General features: G+C 36.8%; 1 protein-coding gene across 3 annotated transcripts in view; it reads left to right on the top strand.

Annotated features, from left to right (window-relative positions):
- The window catches only part of LOC112053751 (ecdysone-induced protein 78C), a 38061-nt gene extending 10709 nt beyond the window's left edge, over window positions 1–27352 (top strand). The window contains exons 2-9 of one of the 3 annotated variants that reach the window (XR_008252303.1): window positions 3317–3478; window positions 9430–9785; window positions 17225–17366; window positions 18301–18585; window positions 20792–20973; window positions 22383–22516; window positions 24431–24613; window positions 26044–26184. Coding sequence is in view for 2 of the 3 variants with exons in the window: in XM_052890790.1 (XP_052746750.1) it covers window positions 3317–3478; window positions 9430–9785; window positions 17225–17366; window positions 18301–18585; window positions 20792–20973; window positions 22403–22516; window positions 24431–24613; window positions 26044–26274 (1655 nt within the window). In the remaining variant the exon portion in view is untranslated. Of the gene's footprint in view, window positions 1–3316; window positions 3479–9429; window positions 9786–17224; window positions 17367–18300; window positions 18586–20791; window positions 20974–22382; window positions 22517–24430; window positions 24614–26043 lie in introns of all 3 variants that reach the window. The other 2 variants (XM_052890790.1, XM_052890791.1) reach the window with 2 other exon arrangements.
- The last annotated feature ends 140 nt before the right edge of the window (window positions 27353–27492 follow it).

The following is a 27492-nucleotide window of genomic DNA, read 5'->3' as shown; positions in this document are numbered from 1 at the left end:
TTCGTATTAGAAAGAACTTTGTGTCAAACATACATTACGCGAGCGCAATGATCCTGAGGAATTTTCCCCAGAACCATACCATCGATGGACATGACGATGATACTTAAGTGACATTTTAGAAAGAGACAGACAGGGAAGATGCAGCGCGTGCAAGCGAGACGCAGTAACGGTTAGTGCAGGTTCAATGCTCGACTCGTGCGCAGTTTGTTGAACTGCAATCATTGCTTTGGAAAATTGACAGGGTTGTTCCACAATTACATTATTTTGATATCGTTTCTTAAACGAGTGTATCGTCCAAAAGTGTATGTACTAAAGTAACGTCGGCACAGCTCAATGCATTGTTAAATTGTTAAGATCAATCTTGACAGTTTAACGAGGCGACGAATAATATCGTGTAACATTCACTGGGAAGATAATTGATAAACATGTCGCTGCTTAACACATAAATACAGCTGTATGTGTATACAAAGCACACCTTACCACTATAAAGCCAAGCAGTCTTTCACATATAGAATGTCTGTAACAGTAAACCAGCCCCCCTAGCCAAGTGGAATGTCAATTCTCTTTCTACGGTCGCTAACGCTTCGAAAACTAGTAAAATTAACAGATCTTGATCACGTGACCTGTCTATAGCAAATGTCATTCCCATACAATGCATACAATGCTGGGATCAAATCGACAGGGATAACACCCTGGATTAATACCTAATCTACTTTTATCACGGAAAAAATTGATAACGTATAGGTACATAGTTATATTTCGCGGCTAACATCGCCAGGCGCAGCTAGTACTACACTTTACTAATATACTCTTACAATGAGGTAAACGCAGGTATTACGCAGTTGTACCACAGAACAGACAACGCTAAAAACTAACGCTTTTGAGTTGTATGAGGTAATATTTTATTCTACTGAACCGATTCTGTTTTTTTTTACCGATGTAATGTCGTGTGTAAGTGTCGAAAAAAAAATATTTTCTAACTTATTTTTATTTTTAAAACTTGAAACATATTTTCGTTAAAGCAAGGTTCTTATGGAGAGATAAATTAAAACGGCGAGGAAACGAGAAAAACTAAAAAACATACTATTCATAGAAACCGAAATTGATTCCCTATTTCTCTTGGTCACGTTATAACCTAGTAAGACTTAACCGATTTCATTCATCTTTTTAGGGTTCAGTCATTTCAGTCATTTAGTCATTATGGAACTGGTACAGTTACGCCATGCCTGTCTGTCCGTCCGTCCGCCCGCAGTGTAGCTTACAACTGTTACTACTATAAAACTGTAATTTTGCTTCAGTATGTAAGTATAGTCGTTCGAAGTTCGTTGATGACACTCCCATGCTATGCGGGCGACGGGGGGAAAGACTGCGCGGGTGTGAAATCCTGCGTGCTGGGAAGTCAGGAGCATCACTCGTGAACTTTTCATTCATCCATCAGTGTTACGAACGAAGTTGCCAAGCTATACCACATAACATGACGCTAAAGCTAACGCTTTAGTACATTAGGGACATCACGAAAATCAAACTTACAAATTATTGTGGTTGTGTTAATACTAAATTTTCAATTCACAGATCCGGTACATACATACATACCTATACGAGTATTAACTAGCAGACCCAATCAAGCTTCACTTTGAATCTTATGCAAACAACCAGTAGGCACTAGATACGAGTATATTTAGTAAGGATGGTAGATAGTACTCTTCGGTACTATCCCACAGTATCGTTGAAGTTCTTAGTGGAAAATGTTGTTGGGTTTAGTTGCATTATTGTCAAAGAGCAAATATATTGTACGGAACTATTCACTGCGCGTGGCCGACACACTTGGCCAGATTTTCATCTGTTTTCTGATAATTGGCAGAAGGTGGAACGAGTAATTAAAAAATTCGGGCAGAATATCGGAAAATTTCAAAAAATTACGTTTGAATTAAAAAAAAATCCACACCTGTTAGATTACAGTAGAAATGAAAGTTTATTATGAGGCTTTCATGTTTTATTAAGTCATCAGTATGGCGACTTTGTAAGACATATCAAATTCAAAGTTCATTTATTTCAATTTATTAGACTTAGTTTACAAGCTCTTTTAAAACTTCAAGTTATGTCATGAGTTAAGGGTCAAAATTAAAGTCGAATATTTAAAATTAAATTGACGAGGGTTCCAAACACGCATTGTCCGAGAAGATGTTGTTTACATACTCTAAGTGTTGGTAAGTTACTACTATTTATGTGCGAAATAAAAATTATGACTGAGCATAGTCAGTACGTATTTGAGAATTTGTTGTATGTTCATAAGAACGTAAGCAGTTTTAATAGAAGGTGAGATTGTAATAATATTTCAGAAATAAAAATAAAATTATTGCACACCACACTAGGTTAAGAAAAATTTGTAATTCTTTTAAGGGTTCCACTGGCAGGTCTTTCAAAAAGTTCAAAGTTTTTATTAAACGAAACAAGCTTAAAGATAAATGTTATTATAGTGATAAACATTATTTAAACTATAAAAAGCGATTATGTACGATTGTGTACTTAGTTCTAGATTTTGTAATATAATGGAGATAAAAACAGAATAAATCCTGGCTGAGTTTGTTGTGGGCTCTTCTTGGACCACTTTGGAACCCGCATAACTTTAATATTAAGTTTTAGTAGTTCGGTAGTTTTCCACTCACCTTTAATTGGGCCACTTCTTTGGCATGTCAAACTACAAAATTGGTACATTGATCTTAAAATAATAATTAATGATATTAAAAGAGGTATGAAAGTTTACACCAATTTTAGACGAATTCGCGGGCTTCGTTGGTATTTCATACATGTTGTAAGTATCATTGGCTGTGCCGGAACAAGTTGTTGTGTACTTGAGGGAATTTTTAGCCAACCATTGGGTCTCAAGACTGTTCCAGTTCCCTTTACCTTTGACCTCTCCTCCCATTTTTCTAGGGCCTTTACAATATGCCAGCACTCATTCGACGAAGTACTACCGCCATACAAGAAAGAACTGACATCAAGCTGGTATAGTTTCCTATCCAATGATATTTGCTTGCCCTGCATAGATTTTCCGTGTTTCCACTTAATATTAATTTGGCCATAAAACTACATTTAATTCAAGTAGATAAGTCCAAATGAAATTTAATAGCCTAGGCTTCAAAGAAGCCGTAACTTATGATTATTTCTAAAAATATTAACAGTTGTAGATTACCTACGCATTAAGATAAATCCTGCGCTGTCTCATACTAAGCTCACTGATTTACTCTTCTTCTTCTGATAATATATATTTGATAAAATTGTGAGCTTAAAAACTAATTAATGAATTGATTCACAGCCCTGAACGCCAATCACCGAGATCACGCGGCGGTCTCTGTCGCCCGCGGGCAGAGTGAGCGCGACGGCGCATTCGCGGAAGAAAGTGCTCCGTCGAGTTATGTAACGAGATACACACGGGCAATTTGTGCGCCTGCTTCTTCTACATCTGAGCCGAATAAAGGTACGGCCCCTTTAGTAGAGGAACTAGTAGCCCGGAATGCTAAATTTGCAGTTACTAAAGCGTAGTGGGGACCGTTTAGAGTTGGTAGATTAGATGATAGGAAATATAAATGGTTATTATTTTTTTCGCTTTCAGCGGTGGAAAAAAACTGCAGAGTTTGAAGGCAATTTTGATTACTTCGGCTTAATGGAATTATCAGAAAATATTAGCGATAATTTTTGAGATTATTTCCTTCAAAATAAGTAAACAAATAACCGCGCTTGTTGCATTATGAATAAGGGTAATATATAAATATAAGGGTTTTATTTTGTAACTTTGGAACCCTCTCATTCCATTACGTTACGGTCAAGTCGTTAGATTTTCGAAATGCACACCTTTTAGCTATCAAATAATCCACTTTATCCTTATCTGACGTGCTGGATGAGTATCCCACTAATATTAAGAGCTAATCCTTGGCGGAGGTACTGAACACCGTGCAAGGTATAGTCTCTTATGTTCAACTGCCGCGCTCGAGTAACTGCAAAAGTCCCCTCTTCCGATCCCCTACTATATCCGTACCGTTGGATACGTTACATTTATTATTATTAGTTACATAAACACACTATTATTTACCTATATTCGGCTCAATATCTTGGTCGTTGTTTTGTCTTGGTCGACATAACAACGAGCGCTACTTACAAATGATTCAAATTCAAAATTCATTATCTCAAGTAGGCTCAGTTTACTAGCACTTTTGAAAGGTCAGCTGACTATTTGTAAAGATTCTACCGGTACGGAAGGCGGGTCCTGCTGAGAAGAACCGGCAAGAAACTCAAATGTTGCTCTTTAAAAAAAATCATACAGTATTATAATTTACAATTGATAACAACATTACAATTTCTTATAGTTTTACTTCCTGTGTGAAGATGGAAGCAGATCCAATGGCCTCCAGCCCTTCAAGCAACTAATGGTCCCGATATCTAATGAATACTTAAACCCAGACATGGATTTCAAGTTGGAATTCACGTTGGAATTCACGTAGTTGGAATATAAGACGAGGTACCCACGGCCTACTCGTAACTCACTGGAGACGCCTGAGAACAGTTTCACCTTCCTAATTCTAGTAACCTTAGGTCTTGACTCTGACACTCGCTTAAAATGGTGACGCTGACCCGCTGACTGTGACCAAATACCGCCTCACTCTATGTTACTCGCTGATAATGTAGCTATCTATAGCTAATAGGGGTGGGGGGGGGGCAAGTTCCCAGCGTTTTACTCAGGCAAGTGGTCCAGGCCTAGAGGCCCATACCTGACACTCTCGGGAGGACAAAACCCCACTGATATTCATATTGGATTTATAATGACGTCTCATTTTATAATGCTGTATTGTCATCAGAACTCAGAGCGTGTGCAAAATTTCATCCTAATCGAAGACCGGGAAGTGGGTCAAATTAAGATTCTAAGATTTGAAGCTAAACGCGTGTTAAAAAGTACCGAAATTTAGTTTTCAGATGCTTTTTAGAGGGAAGCTTAACACGATAAACACAGCGCTATATTCGTACCTCAAATAGGGGCGGCGATAACCTCAAATGCACGTTAGCAGAGTTATCTGCCCGGCGAGCCGTAAAGCGTCCACCGTGTAAATGCATTAAGTCCGCGGACGCCGCGTCTCGCCACCGATGAGGCTTCTATTGTGTGCCGAACACCAACAGCGCCCAAACTAGGATTATATAGTAATGCTTGATAATAATCCTCTTAGTCCATCGAGACGATGAACAAAGAGAATTTAACGATTTAAGCTTTGAAAATTGTAATGAAGTTGTAGTACAGAGAGTATATAATTATGAATTTGGGGTAAAAGGATGCTTTTATAAACCGATGTCGCCGCTTATCTCTAATAAAGCAAGTCAGAGTTACAAGTTATGTTTAATTTGGTCTATATAGACAACCAATTAAAATTAATATCAAATCATCTAACAAATGTGATCTACTCACTGCATGATATTCACGAAAGGTTGTCAGTATGCATTGACATTTTTTACATAATCTTATCATCTCATCTTAATTTCATATATGTCAACTAACATACGTCAAAGTTAGTGAATAAGCCTGCTGACCCTTTCATTAAAAAGGCTGATAATTATGCCTAGCCTTTATATAAAGCGCCTAGTTTAATAAGCCGCGCGAGACTACGTTGCTACGCAACTCACAGCTACAGACGGATTGTTCTGGACGATGTACGAGTAGGTAAGTACTAAGCTGAACGCGTTGATATCTTTTAGACCACGTTTTGTTCGTCAACGGATTATCAAAGACGTTCGGACATGGAACTTGTGTATATTTGTACATATTTTCAATCAATCTCTAAATAAGAGCTTTTTTTTCTTATGTGCTTCTTTTTTCTTTTGCACCCTAAAACTAACTAAAATGAGAAAACAAAGTAGGTACAAAAAGAAGTATACTTATTGTATGTATGCTAATCGTAATAGGATTTTGTTTAAAGAAACAAAAATTCACATAAGAAGAAAAAAATAAGAGTTTTTTAAGATTAATTTTCATTTAACTAGGTATAATGAAACGAATACCAACAATTTTGTTTGCAAAATATAAAGAGAAAGTTAAGTAAAGCCAAATTTTAATGAAAACCGCCATGCATCACGTAATTCCCCTAAACCAATAGCAAAACCAATAGCAGCCAGTGGCTACGGTCGATTCGTCTGAGGTACAAGAAACCTCTGGGAAATTACTACAGTAGGTATATTAAAATTGAACCAAACAATTACTTCAATCAACTTCTACATACAGTGTACGTTTAAAGTGCAAACATTATTGACCTTGTAAACGCGACAGGGTTCTATTTACTTACTCTCTCAAGGGTCATGCAGGAGAGTGTAGATTGAAGGTAGGGATTTTTGTATTTTGTACAAAATACAATATTACTTAAAAACCGAAAAAAATCGGCTAACATATACATTGCAGTATTTTAGTAGGCCTTGATGTCAGCTATCATCCTGTAGAGTATGTCGTACTGTTTACTTGTACATCCTATATAAAGTAGCAAGTAAATATAAAAAAGAGATTAGACGATTGTGTTCTAGATACTTGACATGCTAGCTCTGAAAGTGACCACGGTCCAAGCTTCATTATTGGCTACCGTACTTACCTTAGATAAGAGTATGTGCTGATACACTTTTAGCTTTTATAAAATGACGAATATATGGCTGTCGCTGCCTCTTAGACTATAAAAGGGCTGGACTCATCCGTGAGGTGATGGTTCTACCTCCGCACGCTGGATTACCATTATTCCCACCCCTAACTATCAGACTAATTGGAAGGGAACAGGAATATTGCTCATTTTAAAAATGATAATATATTTTTATTACTGTTCTATATGACGATAATCTGGTTAAAGCCGAAAAGGGAAAAAATACCAAAATACTTGGACCTTGCTCACGAGATTACCGCCTTGTGGAATGTTGAGTCAACTATTATTGTTTCGATAGTTGTTTCAGTCAACGTTCATATAGCGAAAACATTCGACCAACACCATAAAAGCTTTCGTTTAGCTGTTGGATCAAGAGTCGGATACAGAAGGCAGTGTTTCTTGAGACGGCGCTTATTTTGAGGAGATCTCTCACTCTGGAGCCCTGACCACCGGTTGCTTGGGTACTCAAATGTCCCGCAGCGGGAGGGTGAATGTTTTTTATAAATTTTTAATAGTGTGTTGTTATAATGTTTATATTTTGTATTATTAACATTGTTAAATTTAAAAAGGACAAATAAATAAATGAGAGAACAAAAAATAGTTTCTTAATCCGTAGGAATATATTTTGTCGAAGTCGGAGTATGTCCGACTAGTTTCGGACCGGAATACGGAACTAGTCGGGCATGCTCCGACTTTGTATCACGAGAGTTTTAGCCGTTTTTGTATAATCAATTATTATGAATTTCATTGATTGTAGTACCCGAAGATAAATATTAAAAGAAAATAAATGTTATTGGCCTAAAAATCAAACCAAAAACCACCTTCCCCCATCTGTTTATTGGATGAAAAGTGTTTAATGTCAAATTTTGTATGTTAAGAAATATATTGCGAGTAAGTTGCCCAGAAACTCCTGGCCAAACTATCGTTAATATTAGTTAACCTACTCGTTTGTTAGTTAACTTATTTCCATCTAAAATAATTTCAAAATATAGACGTAATTCACATAGATAGTTTGTAATCGCAAATTGTTAATATTGACGTTCTGTGTTGTGAAAGGCTGTAATAATTCAACTGACAAAAAAGAAAATTATTTAAAGGTCAGATTTCACAAGTCAATACAAGCCAATATATAATATTCCATTGTAAAACTTTAAAAATAAATGGTAATCACAATAGACGCCATTGCAAGTGTAACGTTGCGAGTTGTGGCAAAATATTATTCATAGGTCAAATACCTATGAATAAAATTTGAGAATATTTTTTAAGTGCCGTATCCACATGCTAATTGAGTCGATTGTTTAAAAAAGTGGTTTTAGTGGATCCAGATAATAATAACCTCTACAATCTCTTAAACTTTTCTCCCTTAAAATGTTGCAAATATTTAAACTATTCTATTTCAAATAATGAAACGAATTTATCTCTAAAAATATTTAACGGCTTAAATTATTTTTAATTAATTATGAACAAAGTTTATCAATACATACGCAAGCCAAAGTCTTTATCAACACAATCACGTTGTAATTATTTTTAACAATGGAATAATTTTAACACAAATTAAAACATCCCTCAATTTTGGGCTCAGCTGAAAATTTTAATTACACGTCGTATTTAAATGACATTAAATTTATAGTATGTACAAGGTATAAACTGTTTACACTTTAATAAATCATCTATTTTGTACAAAAATAGAGAAGTTTTTTTATTGAACTGCAGGGTTTGATCTAATTGTATACCACGAGTATATAGCGGACGACCCCGACTTCATTCGCGTGAAAATTGTTGTACACTTTCAAATGTTATTTATCTTATCCCTTGTTTATTCATATAACTTATAATAAAGGTTGTTTGCTTGTAATAAAGGAATTATCAATTATTATACTATAATGCTGAGTGTAATTGAAATACAAACTATCTCTGTTTTTTTTACAATAAAGAAAATCATTATTAATTTATTTTATACCTAATAGAAAATTATTATTGTTTTAAAATACTAATTACAAATTTGACACTTTTTCTTAATAATCATCAGACTTTTGGTATTGCTATTTTAGTATGTAATCTTAATTATAACTGTAATATAGTTTACTTTCAAAATAATTATTAATTACGTAAATTAGCTGATGTTTGTTTTTATGTTATTGTAAATACTATAAATCTTATATTATATTGTAATGAAATTGTAATGGAAAAAATTGTAATGGAAACAACTACATATAGCTAACGGATTTAATGAAATATACTAAAAATTTGTGAAGGTTGTAAACTTTCTATCTGCCAGAGGAAAATGGAAAGAAGCATACTGGGCGTAAAATAAAGGACCGAGTAAGAAACCAAACCATAAGGAAAAGAACACAACTGACGGATATAATAAAAAGGATCCGATCCTTAAAGTGGAAATGGGCTGGGCATATTTGTAGACTGCAGAACGATAGATGGACCAAAAGGGTGACGGAATGGGTACCAAGGGGCGAAAAAAGAAAAAGAGGTCGTCAGAAAAGGAGATGGAGAGACGTCTTCTCACAAACGAGTGGCTCGGCCTGGATGCGTACAGCCCGAAACAGGAAAATATGGGAAGATTTGGGGGAGGCCTACGCCGTACAGGCGACTTGTATCTAGTGTAATTATTTCTTTTTTATTAATGTTAGATTGTAAGTTAAAATTATAAAACGATACTAGAATAAAGGCTTTTTTATTTATTTTTATTTTTCATAATGATGAGACTATTTCTAATTCGGATCTTCTACTATATGTGACGCAATATGTGCAGGGAAACGACAGAAAACAGGCGGCGAGGCTAGTGGTGCAGCAAACAACGCGGCGGCTGGTTCAGCCAGCAGCTCGGTGAGTGGTTCGGCGAGCAACGCGGCGGGTGGATCAGCCAGCAGCTCGGCGAGTGGTTCGGCGAGCAACGCGGCGGGTGGATCAGCGAGCAGCTCGCCGAGCGGTTCGGCAAGCGCCTCGGCGAGCGCCCCGTCGAGCAGCCAGGCCGTGAGCTCGGCCGCCGGCTCCAGCTCTGCTGCTACTGCCATCACCAGCTACGTAAAAGCGGCACCGCCCTGCAAGGTCTGCGGGGACAAGGCCTCGGGATACCACTACGGAGTGACCTCCTGCGAAGGTTGCAAGGTAAAAAAACTGAAAACTGTAAATTTATGGTGCCAGCGACATGCCGAAATTAAGATGTAGCTCTAGCGCTTAATATTCACGCCTATAAAATGGTAAAAACAAAATTTGAAAAAAAAATATTTAGGGTGCCTAAAAAGTAAAGTGAGGATGATTTTATTCTCATCTATCTCATATTGTGTGATAGTATCAGTATCGGTATGTTTGCATTATAAGGGTTTATAGTGCTCATATAATCTACGGAGCCCAACACTCACTGCCGGTTTTTTACACAAAATATTGTATACTATCAGACAACTCGCATTTCGAATTTAAATATGGAAATAAACTATAGCCTATGACACACACAAATAACGGGGCTTTTCATTGGCAAAAGAATTTTCAAAATCGGTTCTTTAGATCCAGAGCCAAACATTACCCTACAACAAGCAGACATCAGTGTTTACTATGCCAGAGTAGTAGATATGCCAATTATCATCAATGCATATAAATAAAACCTGCCAAGTGCATATCGGGCCACACGCAGTGTACGTGATTCCGTATATAAGTGAGCACTTTAATCCCATATGTTATTGCACAAAAATACCGATAACGATACCCCACACTATAATGGGGAAGGAACCAATATTATTGGAGTTTACTCCTTAAGAATCGATTTTTCTTATATAGCCCCCGGTATGAAAAAAATATGGGCAGTAAAATTCGATGAACGACAGCGTTTGCAATCAATTCTGCGCACCTTTCACCGAGCGGTGCCTCCAACAGCGAGCACAATGCGCTAGGGCGCTAGCACGCTTGTGTATGTTGTGGGCGGACGGGCACGCCGCGGCCTGCTGCTCCTCGGTTGCGCACCTTTCACTTTTCAGGCGTAGATAATGAGACGTACATAGTGTATGCGGGGCAACATATACCTATTTAGACAGTCGATCTTAAAGAGTAAACTCCATTAGTACGTCGGAGCTGACACACACCTTTTCTTTTTATCACTTTGTAGACGTAATTACGGGTAATATATATATCCATACCAGTATTCAGCTTTCTAGTTTTAAAATACATCGAGTTATTACGCACGAGTCTGGTGGACTATTAGCGTAACCCCTCTCATTCTGAGAGGGGTTACGCTAATTAAGTTAGACTAATAGTCCACCACGCTGGCCCAGTGTGGATTGGCAGACTTCACACACCTAGAGAATTAACAAAATTCTCGGGTATGCAGGTTTCCTCACGATTTTTTTTCTTCACCCTTTGAGACTTTTATGTATCCTTAAATAAACGTTAGCCGGCAATATCCTCATATCTCCGAAGACGACGATACCCCATGCTATGAAATCAACGATTAAAAAATATTCATCCCCACTTTACATGTAATGTAAGAGAGGTATCCTAAAAAAGCGGCAAGTGTGGGTCGGATATATATATATATATATGTGACACCGGAAAATATGATGTAATTATGAAGCTAAGGATGGCTCACTGCTGAACTCGAGTCTCCTCTCACAATAAGAGGGGTTAGGCCAATAGTCCATCTCGCTAGCCCAATGCGGATTGGCAGACTGCACATACGCAGAGAATTAAGAAAATTGTCTGTTAAGCAGGTTTCCTGCTTAACTTAGTGGCAACAATTTCACTAGCTAGAATTTGATCTAAAAAATGTTTTAAAAGGTTGCTGCGAAGCTCAATGACTGGTGACTGGGGACACGATATACGAGTATTATGCCGAGGAAAATATAAAAAAAATATGCCTTATACTTGGCCTCTTGAAACTGCTTTCAAAGCCACTACAGTCCAAACTCTGTAATTGGCTTACCTAAGGCAGGCGCAAGGGCTGACGTTCTTTGAGCCTTGTAAAATGGCCAACGCAGGCTCAATCTTGTACGTCAGTTAAGAAAATAGAGCGGTTGACTTCTATATAATAACAAAAGAAAAACGAAATGTATCTAATACAATAGATACAATATCTATGACGTGCTAGGTAACCTTTTGATAAAGAGATCAAGTCTCCTCTCACAATGTCTCAAAAGTCGCTATGCAACCGGAGAAGCTCAGAAAAACGTTTACTGTAACAATTATGTTGTGTGAGCGAACAATAAGGAGATTCCAGGACGATGCGGTGGAGCGCGAAAGTTACGGTATTAATACCTCAACAATTCCTAAGCGTGTCGCGAGTAGGTCGCCCCCACCTCCACCTCCACCCACCCACGCCACTCCACGGCGCCTCGTGTCTGAATCCCTACACAATATCTACTACCTGTTGCTCAGTTTCACTTCATAAACTTTCTTAAGAATGATTACAAAGCGACAAAATTCTTAAGAATTCACTTAATTAATTCAAAGACAATCACTTACAGTTCTAATTAGTGCCCCTATCCGATGTCGTTTGTTTATAAAATATTCAGTGCGAACCACCCAAATAAGGCACATTTTATATTGTTTTTGTGTTTTCATACACGTACACGTATTATTATCTAATTTAGTAGTAGGTATATCTGTTGATTACTTCTGCATCTGAACAGCATTGCTGAGCATGGTCGGGTAGAGGCGACAGTTTTCCACTTCATTCATAGGTAGTAAACATTATAAATGTTATTTTTCCCTTTTTACTTTTGTGGGTACGTTTATGTTTTGAAGTCGATTGTAATTTTTTTAAAAATAGTTAAAATTGAATTTTAAGCGTTTAAATAAATGTTAAAAATTAAATTCATATATTCAGAATCATCTTAACATCCCTCCTCTGATTGTTGAAATTTTCATGTTGACGAATTTCGTAAAATGATATCTTGTTGGTAATAAACTACTTAGCAATCAGCATTAGACTTACAGGAATGTCCACTTCTATACATACTAATATTATAGGTAAAGTCTGTAGTGTTGTACGGGGTAATCTCAGGATCTACTGATTCAACTTTGTTACGTTATTGAAAAAGTATATTATAAAATTAATGACTTTTGACCGAAAAACAATAAATTCCCCTCTTTACTTATCTTATGTTATGTTAAGTTTTACTTATACTTTGTAACACCCTCACAGGGTTCCATTTGTAATAATTATGACATTTTATCTATGACATGTGTTAAATATTATAATGGAAATGTAACTTAAATGAATAAATAAATAAATAAAACAATATTTAATAATCTAAATTATTCATATAATCATTATAATATACTAGCGGAAGCCCAAGACTTCGTCCGCGTACAAATCCCGCGGAACAACGGATTTTTTCGGGATAAAAATAGCCCATGTGCTTAGTAAAATTTATTTCCGTTTCAAATTTCAGTTAAACGCTTCAGTACCCGCTGCACAAAGGAGGAACAAACATACACACACACACCCACACACACCCACACTGTGCGATATACATATATACTATATAATTACATGAGATTACACAATGATCAACAGAATTGCTACAATGTTTGTAGATATAAAAAATATTCTTTACCGAACTTGGTTGTATTTTTGTTATTAGGGGGTTTGTAACGCTTCTAAAATATACCACTCTCTGAAAGCCGAGAAATCTCTGCGCGCTTTTACCCGGTCAACAGACAAGGGTCTCGTAGAGTCACGCGGGTGCTAACTTCGCTCAGTCGCTACACGTAGCTCGCTACGACGAGTCGTAGGCGGATAGCAAAACGCCTACGTAATAACATTATCTCCGCCCATCGTAGAGCGTTTTCTTGAGTCTAACTTTGGCGGTCGGCGGACTTAGGCGCAAGGTCTTCATCACTCGAAGCTTCGGATAAAGGTAATTATTTATAATTTTATTACAAATTTTAGATTCAAGAGTTCCTATTGTTGATAACAATGAATATAAAGTTTTTTTTAATCCATGAAAAGATGCTGTTGATTTTATTTACAAATATAAATAAACAACAAAAATATAGTAAATAAATCATTCTTTTTTCAATTGACCATTGTCAAGTGAACATTTAAACCCTAGTTACGTATATAATTTATAATTTATTTCAGTTAGCAAACTGAAATAAATGAAATCAGAAGCGTGTTGAATGTTACAAATTGCATTAAAAATGCGTGCAGTGCCCAGTGGTGACTCGAACAAGTGGACTGATTGCTATTGTTGGAATCGTAAATCCTGGAAGTATGACGAAAAAATATTTTGTATGATTAGACTATTGATGTTTAAAGGTCTCGCGCTGCCGCTCTTGTAAATTGCGTATTGTCATATTGTAGGTCACACGTTATTTTCTTCTTGTGTTCAATACAAATCTAAAATCATTAATGCGGACAACTGAGGACGGCAAAATCAAATCTCCACCGTAATGGGAATGCGCAGGCAGGGCAAAGGAGTACATTTGTATACTATACGTATCTTAGTACCACTGTATTATTTATTGCTCTTTGCCGCATAGGACCCGTGGTTAGCTGGTCCTTGAACAATGAGGTCCAGGGTTCGGATCTCGGTTCAGGTCAACAAACTTTAAGTATGTTTTTAGCAGTCTAGAATTGGGAAGGTGTTGGTGTTAGTACACTTTAGATTAGATCAGATCAAATAGTATTAGATCAAATATTATCTAGCCCATCTGTGACCTAGCCCGGATTTGCACGGGTTGTTTACTGCCATCAAGTTCACCGATATTATAGGATTGTCATAATAACTACAAATTGGCAAATTATGTCGTTGTGACTTGAAGATTATCTGACGACGGTCGAGCTTTCAGACTTTGATGATGGCGCCTAATTGGATCAATCAGATAAATTGAATTTATTACTACTCCAATCGAAATAAGGTTTATGTTTCAATGTTGGGTAATTACTTCGAGGCATCCTGGGATTTTCTCGGGATTGTTGAAGGACAAGGTGAAGGTTACCGCAGTAAGAGGGAATATTCAACTGCGTGTATACTGGAAGTCCTAGTATATGGCCACCAATTAATTGCTTGGGCGCTCAAATGGCTTATGGCATGTCCTTACATTAGCTGTGATTGGAACTTACTTATTACAAATAAAGAAACAAATCGATTTGTGCCATTTTTGAAGCGCCTGTCAAGAATCTATTGCTTTAGATCGAATGCGTTTGGAACCTTCGTAACTTTAATGTTAAGTTTTCTACTTTACGTATCACCTTAATCTCATAACATAATTTGATGTTTGAAAAGCTCTTCTAAATTAAGCCTACTTGAATTTTAACTTTTGATGGCACCTACACGTCGAAGTATCAGAATAATTACATCTTACTTTATTTTAAATTACTTATAATAATTAGACGGTGATTTGTTGGTGATTGATTTGTTGTTTGAAAATCACTAAGAGCGAGGTTCGGAGAATACGGTGGGTGCTTCATCAATTCAAAGCCAGTATCTTCAATGGGTGCCATTGCAACTTTGGACTTGTTTTATCCATAGTTATGAATCAAGCCAAAAGCGGTCAGGATCTTCTTGTAACAAATATAAACAGCTTAGTCTGGTTCTTATTATTGGTATTCTAGACACCCAGCGCGCTAATACTTGTTCTATGCCCAAAGATATACTCGTATATTATGTGTATAATATTTTGGACACTCCCTACCAAAATCTTTACTTTATCAGCTATAAAACGAACATTAAATATTTTTTCAATTTTCTTAACCATTCGTTCTGTTACTGCTATCGGTGGGTGTCTCGAGCGTGGATTGTCACTGGTGGAAGTTCTTGCTTCCTTGAACTCAGCACATTAACGTGCAATTGTAAAATATGGTGGAGCCTTTACACCTAATGTTTCTTGCAAGTCTTGATTTATCTGCTCCGTACTGAAATTTTTCAAGCTCTGAGACTATTACTAAGAAAGCTCTAATTGAGTATGTAAATTATAAATGCCGACAAAGTAAAATAAAATCTTCAAAAATGTTTTTTTTAGGGTACCTACCCCTACACGTAATGTGAGTGAGATATTGTTGAATAGGCTTATGGTATAAAAATATGGCGGGTCCGGAAACATTATTTTTCAATTTTAGGACCCGTTTGTAAAATATTGAGTTTTAAAGTGCTGACTATTATTAAATCTTTTAAACCGTCATATCTTAGAAACGGTGGCGCTTAGGAAAAAGTTTTTTTTTTATTATTTTTATATCTGTTCATTTGAGCTAATTTATTTTCAGCATATTTTCTTATTCGACATTAATTATGGTTATAATTTAACTTTATTTTTTCTCATATCTATGAGCCGTGATAACTCAGTGGATACGACCTCTGCCTCCGATTTCGGAGGGTATGGATTCGAATCCGGTTTTAGGGAAGCACATATAACTTTTCAGTTGTGTGCATTTCAAAAAATTAAATATTACGTGTCTCAAACGGTGAAGGAAAAACATCGTAAGGAAGGTTTCCTTACGATGAAGAAGAGAATTTTCTTAATTGTATGCGTGTGTGAAGTCTGCCAATCCGCATTGTGCCAGCGTGGTGGACTAACACCTCTCATTCTGAGAGGAGACTTGAGTTCTGCAGTGAGCCGAATAAGGGTTGATAATGATGATATTCTATCAATAAGAATAAAATAATAGAACATACCCAGTGTCAATCTCACAACTAAGCTATTAAGCGACAATCCTTAAAGACTAAAGCGACCCAACGAAATTATAATTGGAAAATACTGACACAACTCTCATTCTAACGCAATTAAGTAAAAATTAATAAAAAACAGTAGGTAGAGTAGGTATCTCAACTTTCCCGAGAATCCGTACAAACTCAGTTACAAAACTTTTACTTTGCCCATAATTTGTTTTATTGTTTCATTTCTTTGCGATTTTTTCAAAAAAAGGTTTGTTAAAAACTCACTGCGTAACGTGGCATTGTAAAAGGAAGTTCCAAAAAATTCTCATTGTTACTGTTTCTCATACAGAAACATTTCTCAAACATAAGTTTTTGAATTGACTTTTTAAAAACAAGTAACTAAACTTTATACTGTTTCTGTTTACTTTGAAGCGACCTTTTAATTTGTTTTAAATTTTTCTTGATGAGATGATTTTTATTCGAGGGGAGCGCTATTGTTGTATAAATGTATAAAGCAAAGAGGTTATTATTTTATAGCAAGTGTTTGTGAAGAACGTATCAACTTTCATGCCTGTTGCCTGCCTGCTTGTACATTTTGTTTATTTAGCGAGGTACTACCTATTGATGTTTACAGCTGATATGCTCTATCTATTATTTTTGGAACCTAACCGTCTTAGTCAACTGAACTTGTTCAACAATTATAAGTTATATAGTGTACTTAATGAAATAATAGATATTTCGTAGCTATTTCCTATAAAGAATCATTAGATGTAAAATGAGTTCAATGGTTTTTTTTTATTTTCTGACAGTAACCGAATTCGTATGCTTGTGCATGTTAAATTACAGTTATTGATCATTAAACAGCCATACGTATTAATTGGGCGGCGGTATAATAAAGTTTAAAAAAATATTAAAGAGCGTCCACTAGTTTTTCTATATGTGAAGCTTTTGTTTCAGGGATTTTTCCGTAGAAGTATTCAAAAGCAGATCGAGTACCGCTGCCTGCGCGACGGGAAGTGCCACGTCATCCGACTGAACCGCAACCGGTGCCAGTTCTGCAGGTTCAAGAAGTGTCTGGCGGTAGGCATGAGCCGCGACTGTAAGTACCACATCAACGCTGTTCACTTCATCGTAGAACAATACTATTGTTAAGGTTATCATTATATAAATGTCTGATAGTGATTACTCGTATAACAAACACCAACATTATCACCCACACCGTGCCTGTTCAACCCGTGATGGAGCAGCGTCGATGGTCAATGGTCTAGGCTAATCCACTCAACTCTATGGTAGATGTTTAATTCGCCAATAACAAAGCATGACGAGACACTCCTTTCGTTTTCGAAGACGAATTAAACTAAAACGAAGACCCAAAATGCTCGATGCATGTCATGTTTTTCTAATAACTTTAAATTCGGCGAAGCAGGGGCAGAAACCGGCGAAATAGTCCACGTTTTTTTCTAATACAGGAAAACAAAGTGGAGCAGGAGATCGTTGCACCGGCAGTGCGTCAGCGTCACGCTTATTTTCCAATTTACTGGCTCCCAGCGGACAGTGCACCGCCGGCTGCAGTTTACCGCTCACACTCGGCTAACTCGATCGCCAAAAACGATTGACATCACTGAGAATACACACGGTTTTTAACGGATGGAATTAAAACAGACAATAAAGAGAAAGTTGTGAAGACAGAGCAGTGACAAATGAACAGACTTCTCTCACGACTACGACCAGACAACTGGTGTTCTTTCTATTCCATATTGTAATAGAGATTTTTTACTATTTTCAATAAAAAAAATAAAACACTCAGCTCAGTGTAGTTTCAATGCGTAACTACATTACCAAATAATATTTAATTAAATCCAGTCAATCGGAAGAAGTTTTTGAAGTGCAATAATTTTGAACATTATCGCAGCAGAACAGGCACTGTGTATATAAAATCGTCATATTATAAGATAGACCTCAAAGTCGTAATCGTAAGGCAGTGTCGACCGCATGTTTTCCTCATAAAGTTTCAATGAGAGACCTTCCACCAGCCGTTAGATACGGACGAGTCCCGAAGCGGACTCGCGAGGAGGCCAACGCGTCGGATGGCGCTTCGTCAGCGAGTGGCAGTGGAAGCTCCGCCGCCTGCTCCGCTGCCAGCCCGCCCAAGGAGCCGCGCCTGGAAGTGGTAGAAGTCGTGCAGGAGGACGCAGCACTGGAACTGGCGCGCATGCTGCTGGCCGCGCACCGCTCCAGCAACACTTACACCGACGAGCTCAAGAGCACGCTGGAGATCAGGCCCCTCCAGCTCACCAAAACCGAGGAGGCGAGCGAGGGTAAGCAGCTATCGCTCACTCATACTAAATCATAACTCAATGTGGAAAGTCTATCAACAAACAAATTATTTCTTTATTTTTATTATATTGTATATTGTTGTCCAAAAAAAAAATAACTATATCTAATTGTTCTAAGCTTATTAATTAATTTAGGAACAAGTTAATTACAATTATTTTCCTTCCTGAAGCTATAACTCCAGAACGCACGAACCGACTTTCACGGTTTTGCATACGTTGGAAAGATCTCGGGTTCCTTGAGGGTAGGGGTAGGGTAGGGGCAGTGTAGGGGTAGGGTAGAGGTAGTTGAAAGTTTACATCGAGTTTCAAGCGGACGAAGTCGCGGGCGTCCGCTAGTTACACATATAAATATCACAAATATTAACTCGTGAAAACCGTTACAATTGTTATAGTATATATGCAAGCACTATTACATTATTATTATTATTATTGTACGCACAAACTTGAAATTTTGTATTAGCCTGTAAGTTTCACATACTCGTAAGTGAAACCTAATGTGTGTAACTACATTATTTTACCTGGCATTGCAACACATATGAATAATAAGAATAATAATAATCTAAATAATCCAAAGCCGATCAACATTATTATTAATATGTATTTACGAAGTACTTATACTTTATGACGCCTATCTTTATCTTTATATATATTTATACTTAGACAACTGACGATGTAGAACCTGCTAACTCCCAAAAGTGGCTTAGCTCATAGCGCCTACTGTACTTACTCTTATTACTTATTCAATAAGACAAGCTAACAAAGTTTTCTTTAAAATAAAACGAGGACTCTGACCATTGGAGGTTTTAGTATATTTATTCATAAATAGAATATTCATAGCTGCGTACATTGACTACCTATTATATAAACTACATCATTATATCCTACTAATACTAAATAAATAAATAAAATAAAAAAGCCTTTTATTATTTCCCATTTACATAAGGTAATTATTCTAATACATTTTAAACAGAACAAAGTAGGTAACACTTTTATACTTAGTACATTTTTTGTATTTTATCTTTTTATCAATATTTTTTATGTTATTTGTATCTATTTATCCTACTAATACTAGTAATGCGAAAGTGTGTATGGATGTTTATTACTCTTTAACGCCGCAACTACTAAACCAATTTGGCTAAAATTTTAAATGAAGATAGATGATACCTGGAGCATATACAAAGGCTACTTTTTATCCAGAAAAATTCACGGTTTCTCGAGATTGTTACTCTTTAACGCCGCGATTACTTAACCGATTTAGGTGAAATTGGTATTAAAAATAGATTATATCCTAGACTAGCTGATGCCGCGCGATTCACCCGCGTGGTTTCCGTTCCCGTAAGAATACAGGGATAATATTGCCTTCCTCGATAAATGGGCTATCTAACACGGAAACAATTTTTCAAATCGGACCAGTAGTTCCTGAGATTAGCGCGTTCAAATAAACAAACACAAACAAACAAACAAACACTTCAGTTTTATAATATTAGTATAGATTAACACATAAAATAAACTATGGTTTCTGTAAGATTTGCGAAAGACTGATTGTAATGAAGGTAATAAATAACTCTTTCACGCAAAAATTACTAATTAGATTTGGCTGTTATTTGGAAAAAAATATGCATACTTTAAATATAATATAAAATAAAAAAGGAAATATATAAATATATGTATATATAATTATATATATAAAGATAAAGATAGGCGTCATAAAGTATAAGTAGTTCATAAAATTCAATAGAATTTATGGACCAACGCCGCTCTTCTTATTATGCAATACAACTCTCTTCAGTAGAACCCGTCATAGTGTTTCAGCTATAGAAGAAGTGTAATTTGAGCTAAATATGGTTTGAGTCAAATATGATACGTTATTCCCGCTGCCGCTATGCAAAAGACAATTGAAAACGGTTTTTTTTAAACAACAATTACTGTATACTCGTAGTAACCATGAACAAATAATCAGTACATTGTGGTCCATATGAAGTGCGATTCACTAATATTAAAACACACAGACAAACACAAAAACCTCAATAGCTCAACGGTACAGGGGCTAGACTCGTCACCAAGACGTCGTGGTGCGAAAAATATCGCAAATATATACCCCTCTTTTGTATCCTTCTTTTGTTTTGTTTGTTGTCCTCTTTTTGTCAAGGGTAAATAAACAATGCATGCTATGTGGTTTAACTCGTAGGCAGTAACGACGAGGAAGAGGCGGCCAGCTCCACCACTGGCCAGGCGCAGGACATGTTGGCCAGTCTGTGGTACAACCTCGGCTCCCGAATGACGCCTGCGGTGCAGCAGGTGGTAGAATTTGCCAAAATCATTCCTGGCTTCAGCGCACTACCGCAGGATGATCAGCTTATACTGATCAAGGTAATTAGAGGGCAATAAACAGGGGCGTAGCTACCGCCGTATCAGCCGTATTTATGATACGGGGCCTCCGGAGTACAGGGGCCTCTTACGCGTGGAAGCAAAAATGAAAAAATCTGCTACTAGTTTCAAAGTAAAAAAAGAAATCCATCGTTTCCCAGGCTAAGCGTGAGCCCAAAATATGAAAACATCCTACATAGGTTAACTCACAGTCATATTTAATATACGCATTTTTGTTTCTTCCTTGAGAAAACTTTTTGGGCCCCCCAACTCATTTTGATACAGGGCCCAAGGCTACGCCACTGATAATAATACGGGGTAATTAGAAGTTCACTATCTGTCTGTGAATGTCCCGTTGAATTCAGTCCAGTCATTACAGAAATCAGCCGGAATAAACAGACAGGCATAAATTTATAATATTTTTTATAATAATGTTTTAAATTAAAATAAACACACACACCTATGCATTTAGTCAATAGCTGTTTAAGATTTAAAATTACATGTGAATATGACTTTACACATATTGATTATTTATTTAGTTATAGAGTACTATACTCACTTACGTACTTAATCGTTATCAATTTTTGCGAATTTATTAGCGATTGCTATGCGAATTAGTTTTTAGCATATGCTTTGTGTGGATGCGAAGGTTAAACTATTATAGTTAATGTTTATATTACTTAAGCTTTAATTAATTAACTTAATTTGTTATTTTTTTCTAAAATTGATCAGTACATACAACCATACAAATCGTGGAATCGCGTTGCGAGGCGCCTTTCTGCATCCAGTACATTAGAAACGACTCAGGTATATATTTTGCAAGGTCTGGTATTATGTTCATCCTACGTTTGTCTATTTCTGGATCACTAGGCATTAAATCCTTTATATTCCTCGACGTCTATTTATAAAGGATTTAATGTGAAGATTGTAATAATAGTTATAAAATTATTTTGAATTAGAATAAATAAACATTTTTATTAACTCTGAAAAGTTTAAATAAGTTGTTTGCCACGCTACTTTTAAAACGTCTTTGTGGGCCTGTGGAGATGAGTAGATCGACAGACACGTGGATTTAGTCTGGCAAGTTCATTGATAACACTACCATAATATGCGGGCGACGGGCGGAAAGACTGCGCGAGGGTGCAATCGTGCGTGCGTGGAAGAAGTGACGTGCATCAGTCGTGGGTTTTTCATTCATCGCTACACGCCTTTCGTCCCGCGCGCAACATCAGGAGCTATTATCTATGTATCTAAGATCAGGAGTGTTACGAACGAAGTTGACAAGCTATTGCATACGCGATTTCACGTTTGAGGTTGTATGACAGCAGTTTGCTATGACTATGATGACGACTCGCTTGATTGTTTGTGACGTCACGATTGTGTCATGATTGTGTCGTGATTGTGTCGGTCAGTGTCGGCGTTGTGTCCTCAGCTTGGCTTCTACGAGGTGTGGGCTTCGCGCGCTGCGAGTTTTTTTACAACTGACAACGTTGTATTCGACGACGGTACATCGTTCAGCCTCAACCAGTTGGAGACCATGTACGAAGTGAGTTAACATCAACAACATCATATTTATTACATACATTTGTGTTTCGTTAATTTAACATTTACAATAAAAAAATATACTTTGGTAGCAACGCTATCCTGATGGCGTAAATATAAATAAACTAGCAGAATCTCGTGGTCTCACGCGCGTAGTTCCCATTTCCGTAGGTAAATAAATAAAATATAGCCTATATTACTCCCTGATAATAATGTAGCTATTATTCTACTGGTGAAATATTTTTTTAAATCAGTCTAGTAGTTTTGAGTTTATTCGTTACACACAAAAAACCAAAAATACAAATCTGTATTCTAATATTACCAGCGGACCAGGTCAAGCTTCGCTGTGACTTATGTGCACTTACTTCTTCCCTACCGTCTTTCAGTTGTGTGCATTTTAAGAAAATTAAATTTATTTTTAATTTAATTTTATTGGCCTAACCCCTCTCATTCTGAGAAGAGACTTGGGCTCAGCAGTGAGCCGATATGGGTTGATAACGACCATACCCTACCCTCTTCTCTCACATAAATATTCTAAATCGAAACCACGGCCATGGATACAGACAGCTACTACTCTATACTCACTGCGTCACGCGGCCGCCAATATGCAAGTAGGTTTAATCAAAAAAATAAAATACCTATCAGGTTATAATTTACATATAATAGTTATCACGTATAATTAATCGTAGTTTTTACGTAAATCTGTTTGTCTGTAGACTGTTGGGTAATTTTACAAATACATAAATACAAAAACTAATTTTTCATATATTTGAGAAGGTATTTGATTGTATGCATTCCATAAAGTAACGTGTCATCGTCGACTACGTTCATTCCAAAGAGACTAATCAGTTTTGCTCAGTTGTTCCATCTGAATCTTGAAAGGCCTCAATCCCGAAACGGGTTGGAAGAAACGAACCGGGGGAGAAAGTCTCCCACACTTTACCCAGTCATGGAGGCATAGCCTCGAGGCCTATGCCCCTCCCAATTCATTCTGACGGAGCAGACTTACTCGTACCGTGTGTTCAGTTGCTCACTTCTTGTAACACCGTGCTACGACGTTGATGGACGTCTTACATACCTTGCTAAAATAATGATAATTGGATCAGTTCAATTACAATATACATACATATATAAATAATGAAATTAAAGACAAAATTGTGCGCTCAGTTTTGTAGTCTATTATTCGGATCACTTTTTTCGGTGATTTTGTAGGGACATGACTGATGTATAGTATAAAATTGTCATTGGTTATACCTTTTTGAAATAAATAGTACGTAGGAGTACATCGGAATCTTTTATATAACGGTACACAATGAGATAGTCATATAAGAAGCATATAATTGGGTATGATTCCCTTGAGTGCCGCTTTGAATATGTCAGAAAGTCCATTTTGCATCAGAAATAGATTTCTTATACAATACACGTTACAACTTTTGAAGAAATATCAGAAATAGTTTTCTTTTCTATATAAAGAATGGACTTTTACCAGTATATAGAATAGTATAGGTACAGTGTGCTCGAGAGTATTTCCCACAACTCTTGGGTTATATTCTTTAAGGAAAATTAATTAAAAATGTCTAAAGAACATTTGTGTTCTGGTATGAATATTTTCGGAGTAAAAATATTTCTGTTGTAAAAAAAAAACTTATTCATTGATAAATATCATTACTAGTGAAGTGCGGAGTGCCAGTTGCAATATGTCCTCGATATCGACAGTAACACCCTTGTAATACCACTATGATTACGTATTTTAAAATGCAAGGATATATTAGGCTACCTACTTTGTATGAAAACATGTTTTTTTTGTTAATAAAATATTAGTAATACATTTCGGCTCAGACAAGTAGACTTGTCAACACCTTGAAGTTATGGGAAATACTCCCGAGCACCCTGTATATGGAAATGATCGTGTCCGCAGTGTGAGTTTACGCAAATGCTGTTGGGCTATGGTTACCGCCTGGCTAAGCTGCGCCTAAGCGAGCAAGAGATGGCTCTGTACACGGCAAGCTTGCTGATCTGCCCCACCCGCCCCGGACTTAGCAACCGCCACGAGATCACTTCGCTCAATCGAACCATTGAACAAACGATGAAACTTATCGTGGTGAGTCCACACGCACACACAAATACACACACACAAACATACTCGACTTTTATTCGAATACTCACGCCAAAAAAGCGATGATGTTGTACTTTCATAACAAGAAAATGAATTTTTTGCACACAAAATATAAATTGAATGATTATGTATCTATCTATATAATCTATATAATACTTAGAATAAATCTGTAGAGAGGTAAACTCTGTAAATGAAATACATTTCCAAAATAAGTATCAGGGGGTGATTAGTGATCGATACTGATGCCAAAATGCAATCAGTAAAATGTTCGTCTGTCTGTATATTCGTTATAGAAACAAGAACTACTCGACGGATTTTAACGGAACTTAGTAGGTACAATTCTAGATGCAGTCTAAGATGGAAGCGGGCTAATTTGTTAGGAGGAGGACGAGAATCCACACCCATTTTTGGTTTCTACACGACACCGTACCGGAACGCTAAATCGCTTGGCGGTACGTCTTTGTCGGTAGGGTGGTAACTAACCGCGGCCGAAGCCTCCCACAAGCCAGACTTGGATTAATAAGAAAATCTCAATCGGCCCAGCCGGGGATCGAACCCAGGGCCTCCGTTTTGTAAATCCACCGCGCATACCACTGCGCCACGGAGGCCGCCAAATTTTTACAGCGATACTACTTTATGGGCTGGATTAAAAAGGTCTAAGGGCAGACGAAATCGCGGGCGTCCGCTAGTAAATAAATAAAACTAGAAAAGAACTTACATTCTTTAAGAGGCGCGTTCTTGGCCAGGTTGTAGTTATGTTGGTTTGATGTACCTAATCACAATTACCGCGGACTTTAGTAGGTGCTCTGTGGTCATTACTGTAAAAGTCAGAGCATCATCAAATTATCTACTTTAATAGCAATAGACAGAACAAGCAGATGGTTCTGATGTTATTGAGCCTTTTCCGCAACTTAAGTACTCTTTGTTTTGAGCTTTTTCCTCGAAAGGTTTTTAAAAAATCCGCTTGGGACAGCACCGGAAGGGGGTACAAATGTGTTGAATTTTATATTTAAATCCATCAATATCCTATTAAAAAGTGGATGCACAATCAGCGACCAAAAAACGTCCCCACTCAATGAGTGCCAAACACAACTTCTTGGCACTCAATTCAAGTAGTTGCATTTGCAAATTCAACCTTAAACTCAATCCTTAAGGTTGAATTTGCTCTGAATTTAGGATTCTATTGAATATTGGACTATATTTACAGGCCTTTGGGTATAATTTTCTTTACCAATAATTCTAAAACTGTCAAAGCAAAATTGGCCAGTTTTTAAGTGAAATTTTCTACATGATTGTGCGTCCTTTTATCATAAGAGGTCAATGTTGAAATCACAATTTATTTATCATTAACGTTTGCAATTAATTCTTATTAGACACGTAGAGTATTTTGAGTAATGTAGGAATGTGTACTTTAGGTGCAGACCAACGGGAGGACTGCCCACACGCGCCTTGACGCGCTGGGCTCGCTGGCTCTCGAGGCGCACAGGCTGGGCGGCAAGCATCACCTGCTGCTGTACTGGTGCCGCGCCAACTGGCAACATCTGCTGCTGCCGGCGCTCTTCGCGGAGATCTTTGACATCCCCAAGGCCGAAAATACAGAGGAAGAACATACAGACCCCGCCTTGGCGCAATGTCGCCTCTTCTAGATGTTGTCCTGGTCATTCCCACCGCTGCGTCAACTCGTGGCAACATATACTTCAATGTTATAAAATATCCCATTTCCAGCTTTCGTAACCAACGCGATGTATTTTAACTCAAGCGACAGATCAGCAATTTAATTTTTAATTCCATGTATTAATTTATCTGATAGCTGTAGTATCTGACAAGGTTCCTAAATTCCCAAATTGTGCCAGTTAAATAAAATAGACAGTATGCCTTTGTATGCATTTAAGCTGCTTTATATAATTTTAAATTTTTAAACGCCGCATCTTTCAATAGAGAAACATCGTGGACAAACAATCATGAAAATATATTGCTATTGTATTTGTATGTCGTATATATGAGGGTGGCTGCGATCTTGATCATAGAAAAATCAAATCGACAACAACGAAACGCAATAAATCTATAAAGATGGCGTTTCTGAAAAAAAAATCTTAATTCAGTGTGAACGACAACAGTGAATTTTCATAGTACATATACAGTATAATCTTAATAATATCACTTCTGATATAACATAGAAGTCAAACTATATCTACCAAATCGCCGCTGGCCTCAATCTGTGTTAATGTAGACTAGATAAATCTTTTTCAATTTTTATTTTTACTTACTTATTGTTAAAGTTTACCTTTTGTATGAATAAGTTGTTGTCTATTGAAAATATTATTTTCTTGTAGTTAAAAAATAACTTTTAATTTGTTTATTTCTGTTCCTATTTGTTCAAATTTTAATTGTGTTTTATTATTAACTATGTATGTGTTTAGAAACTTCTGATGTCTGTTAGTTATACGGTCAGGTGGTTTCCAATAATGCGTATTAAGGGCTGCATTCGGTTCGACTGTCCCGTACGGTCTCGAATATACTTACAGACTTGTGTATAACAACTAGCAAATATAGCGAGTCTACCTTTAAAGTTGCTGGCGGAAACCATCAATCCTAGTTATTACTATTAGCAAATAAGTACGATGTAACATCTTACAAACGATGTATAAGTAACCTATTATTGATGTGAAAACACTGTATGGGATGTACACTTTAGTTCAATAAAAATATATTAAAAAATTAAAAGTCATTTTATTTCACTTCATTTTTAACACTCGTCGGTAATATAGTCATAGCCTGGTGAGCTATGACTATATTTGGGAACGTCTTGCCAACAACTCTTTACCAGCCCTGCAGTCCAGAAGTTCAGTGCAGCTAGTACTAAT

This window comes from Bicyclus anynana, chromosome Z, assembly GCF_947172395.1.
Source record: "Bicyclus anynana chromosome Z, ilBicAnyn1.1, whole genome shotgun sequence".
In the NCBI taxonomy this organism is placed as follows: domain Eukaryota; kingdom Metazoa; phylum Arthropoda; class Insecta; order Lepidoptera; family Nymphalidae; genus Bicyclus; species Bicyclus anynana.
The sequence above is the reverse complement of the archived record's forward strand: the minus strand, read 5'-3'. Positions and strand labels throughout refer to the sequence as shown.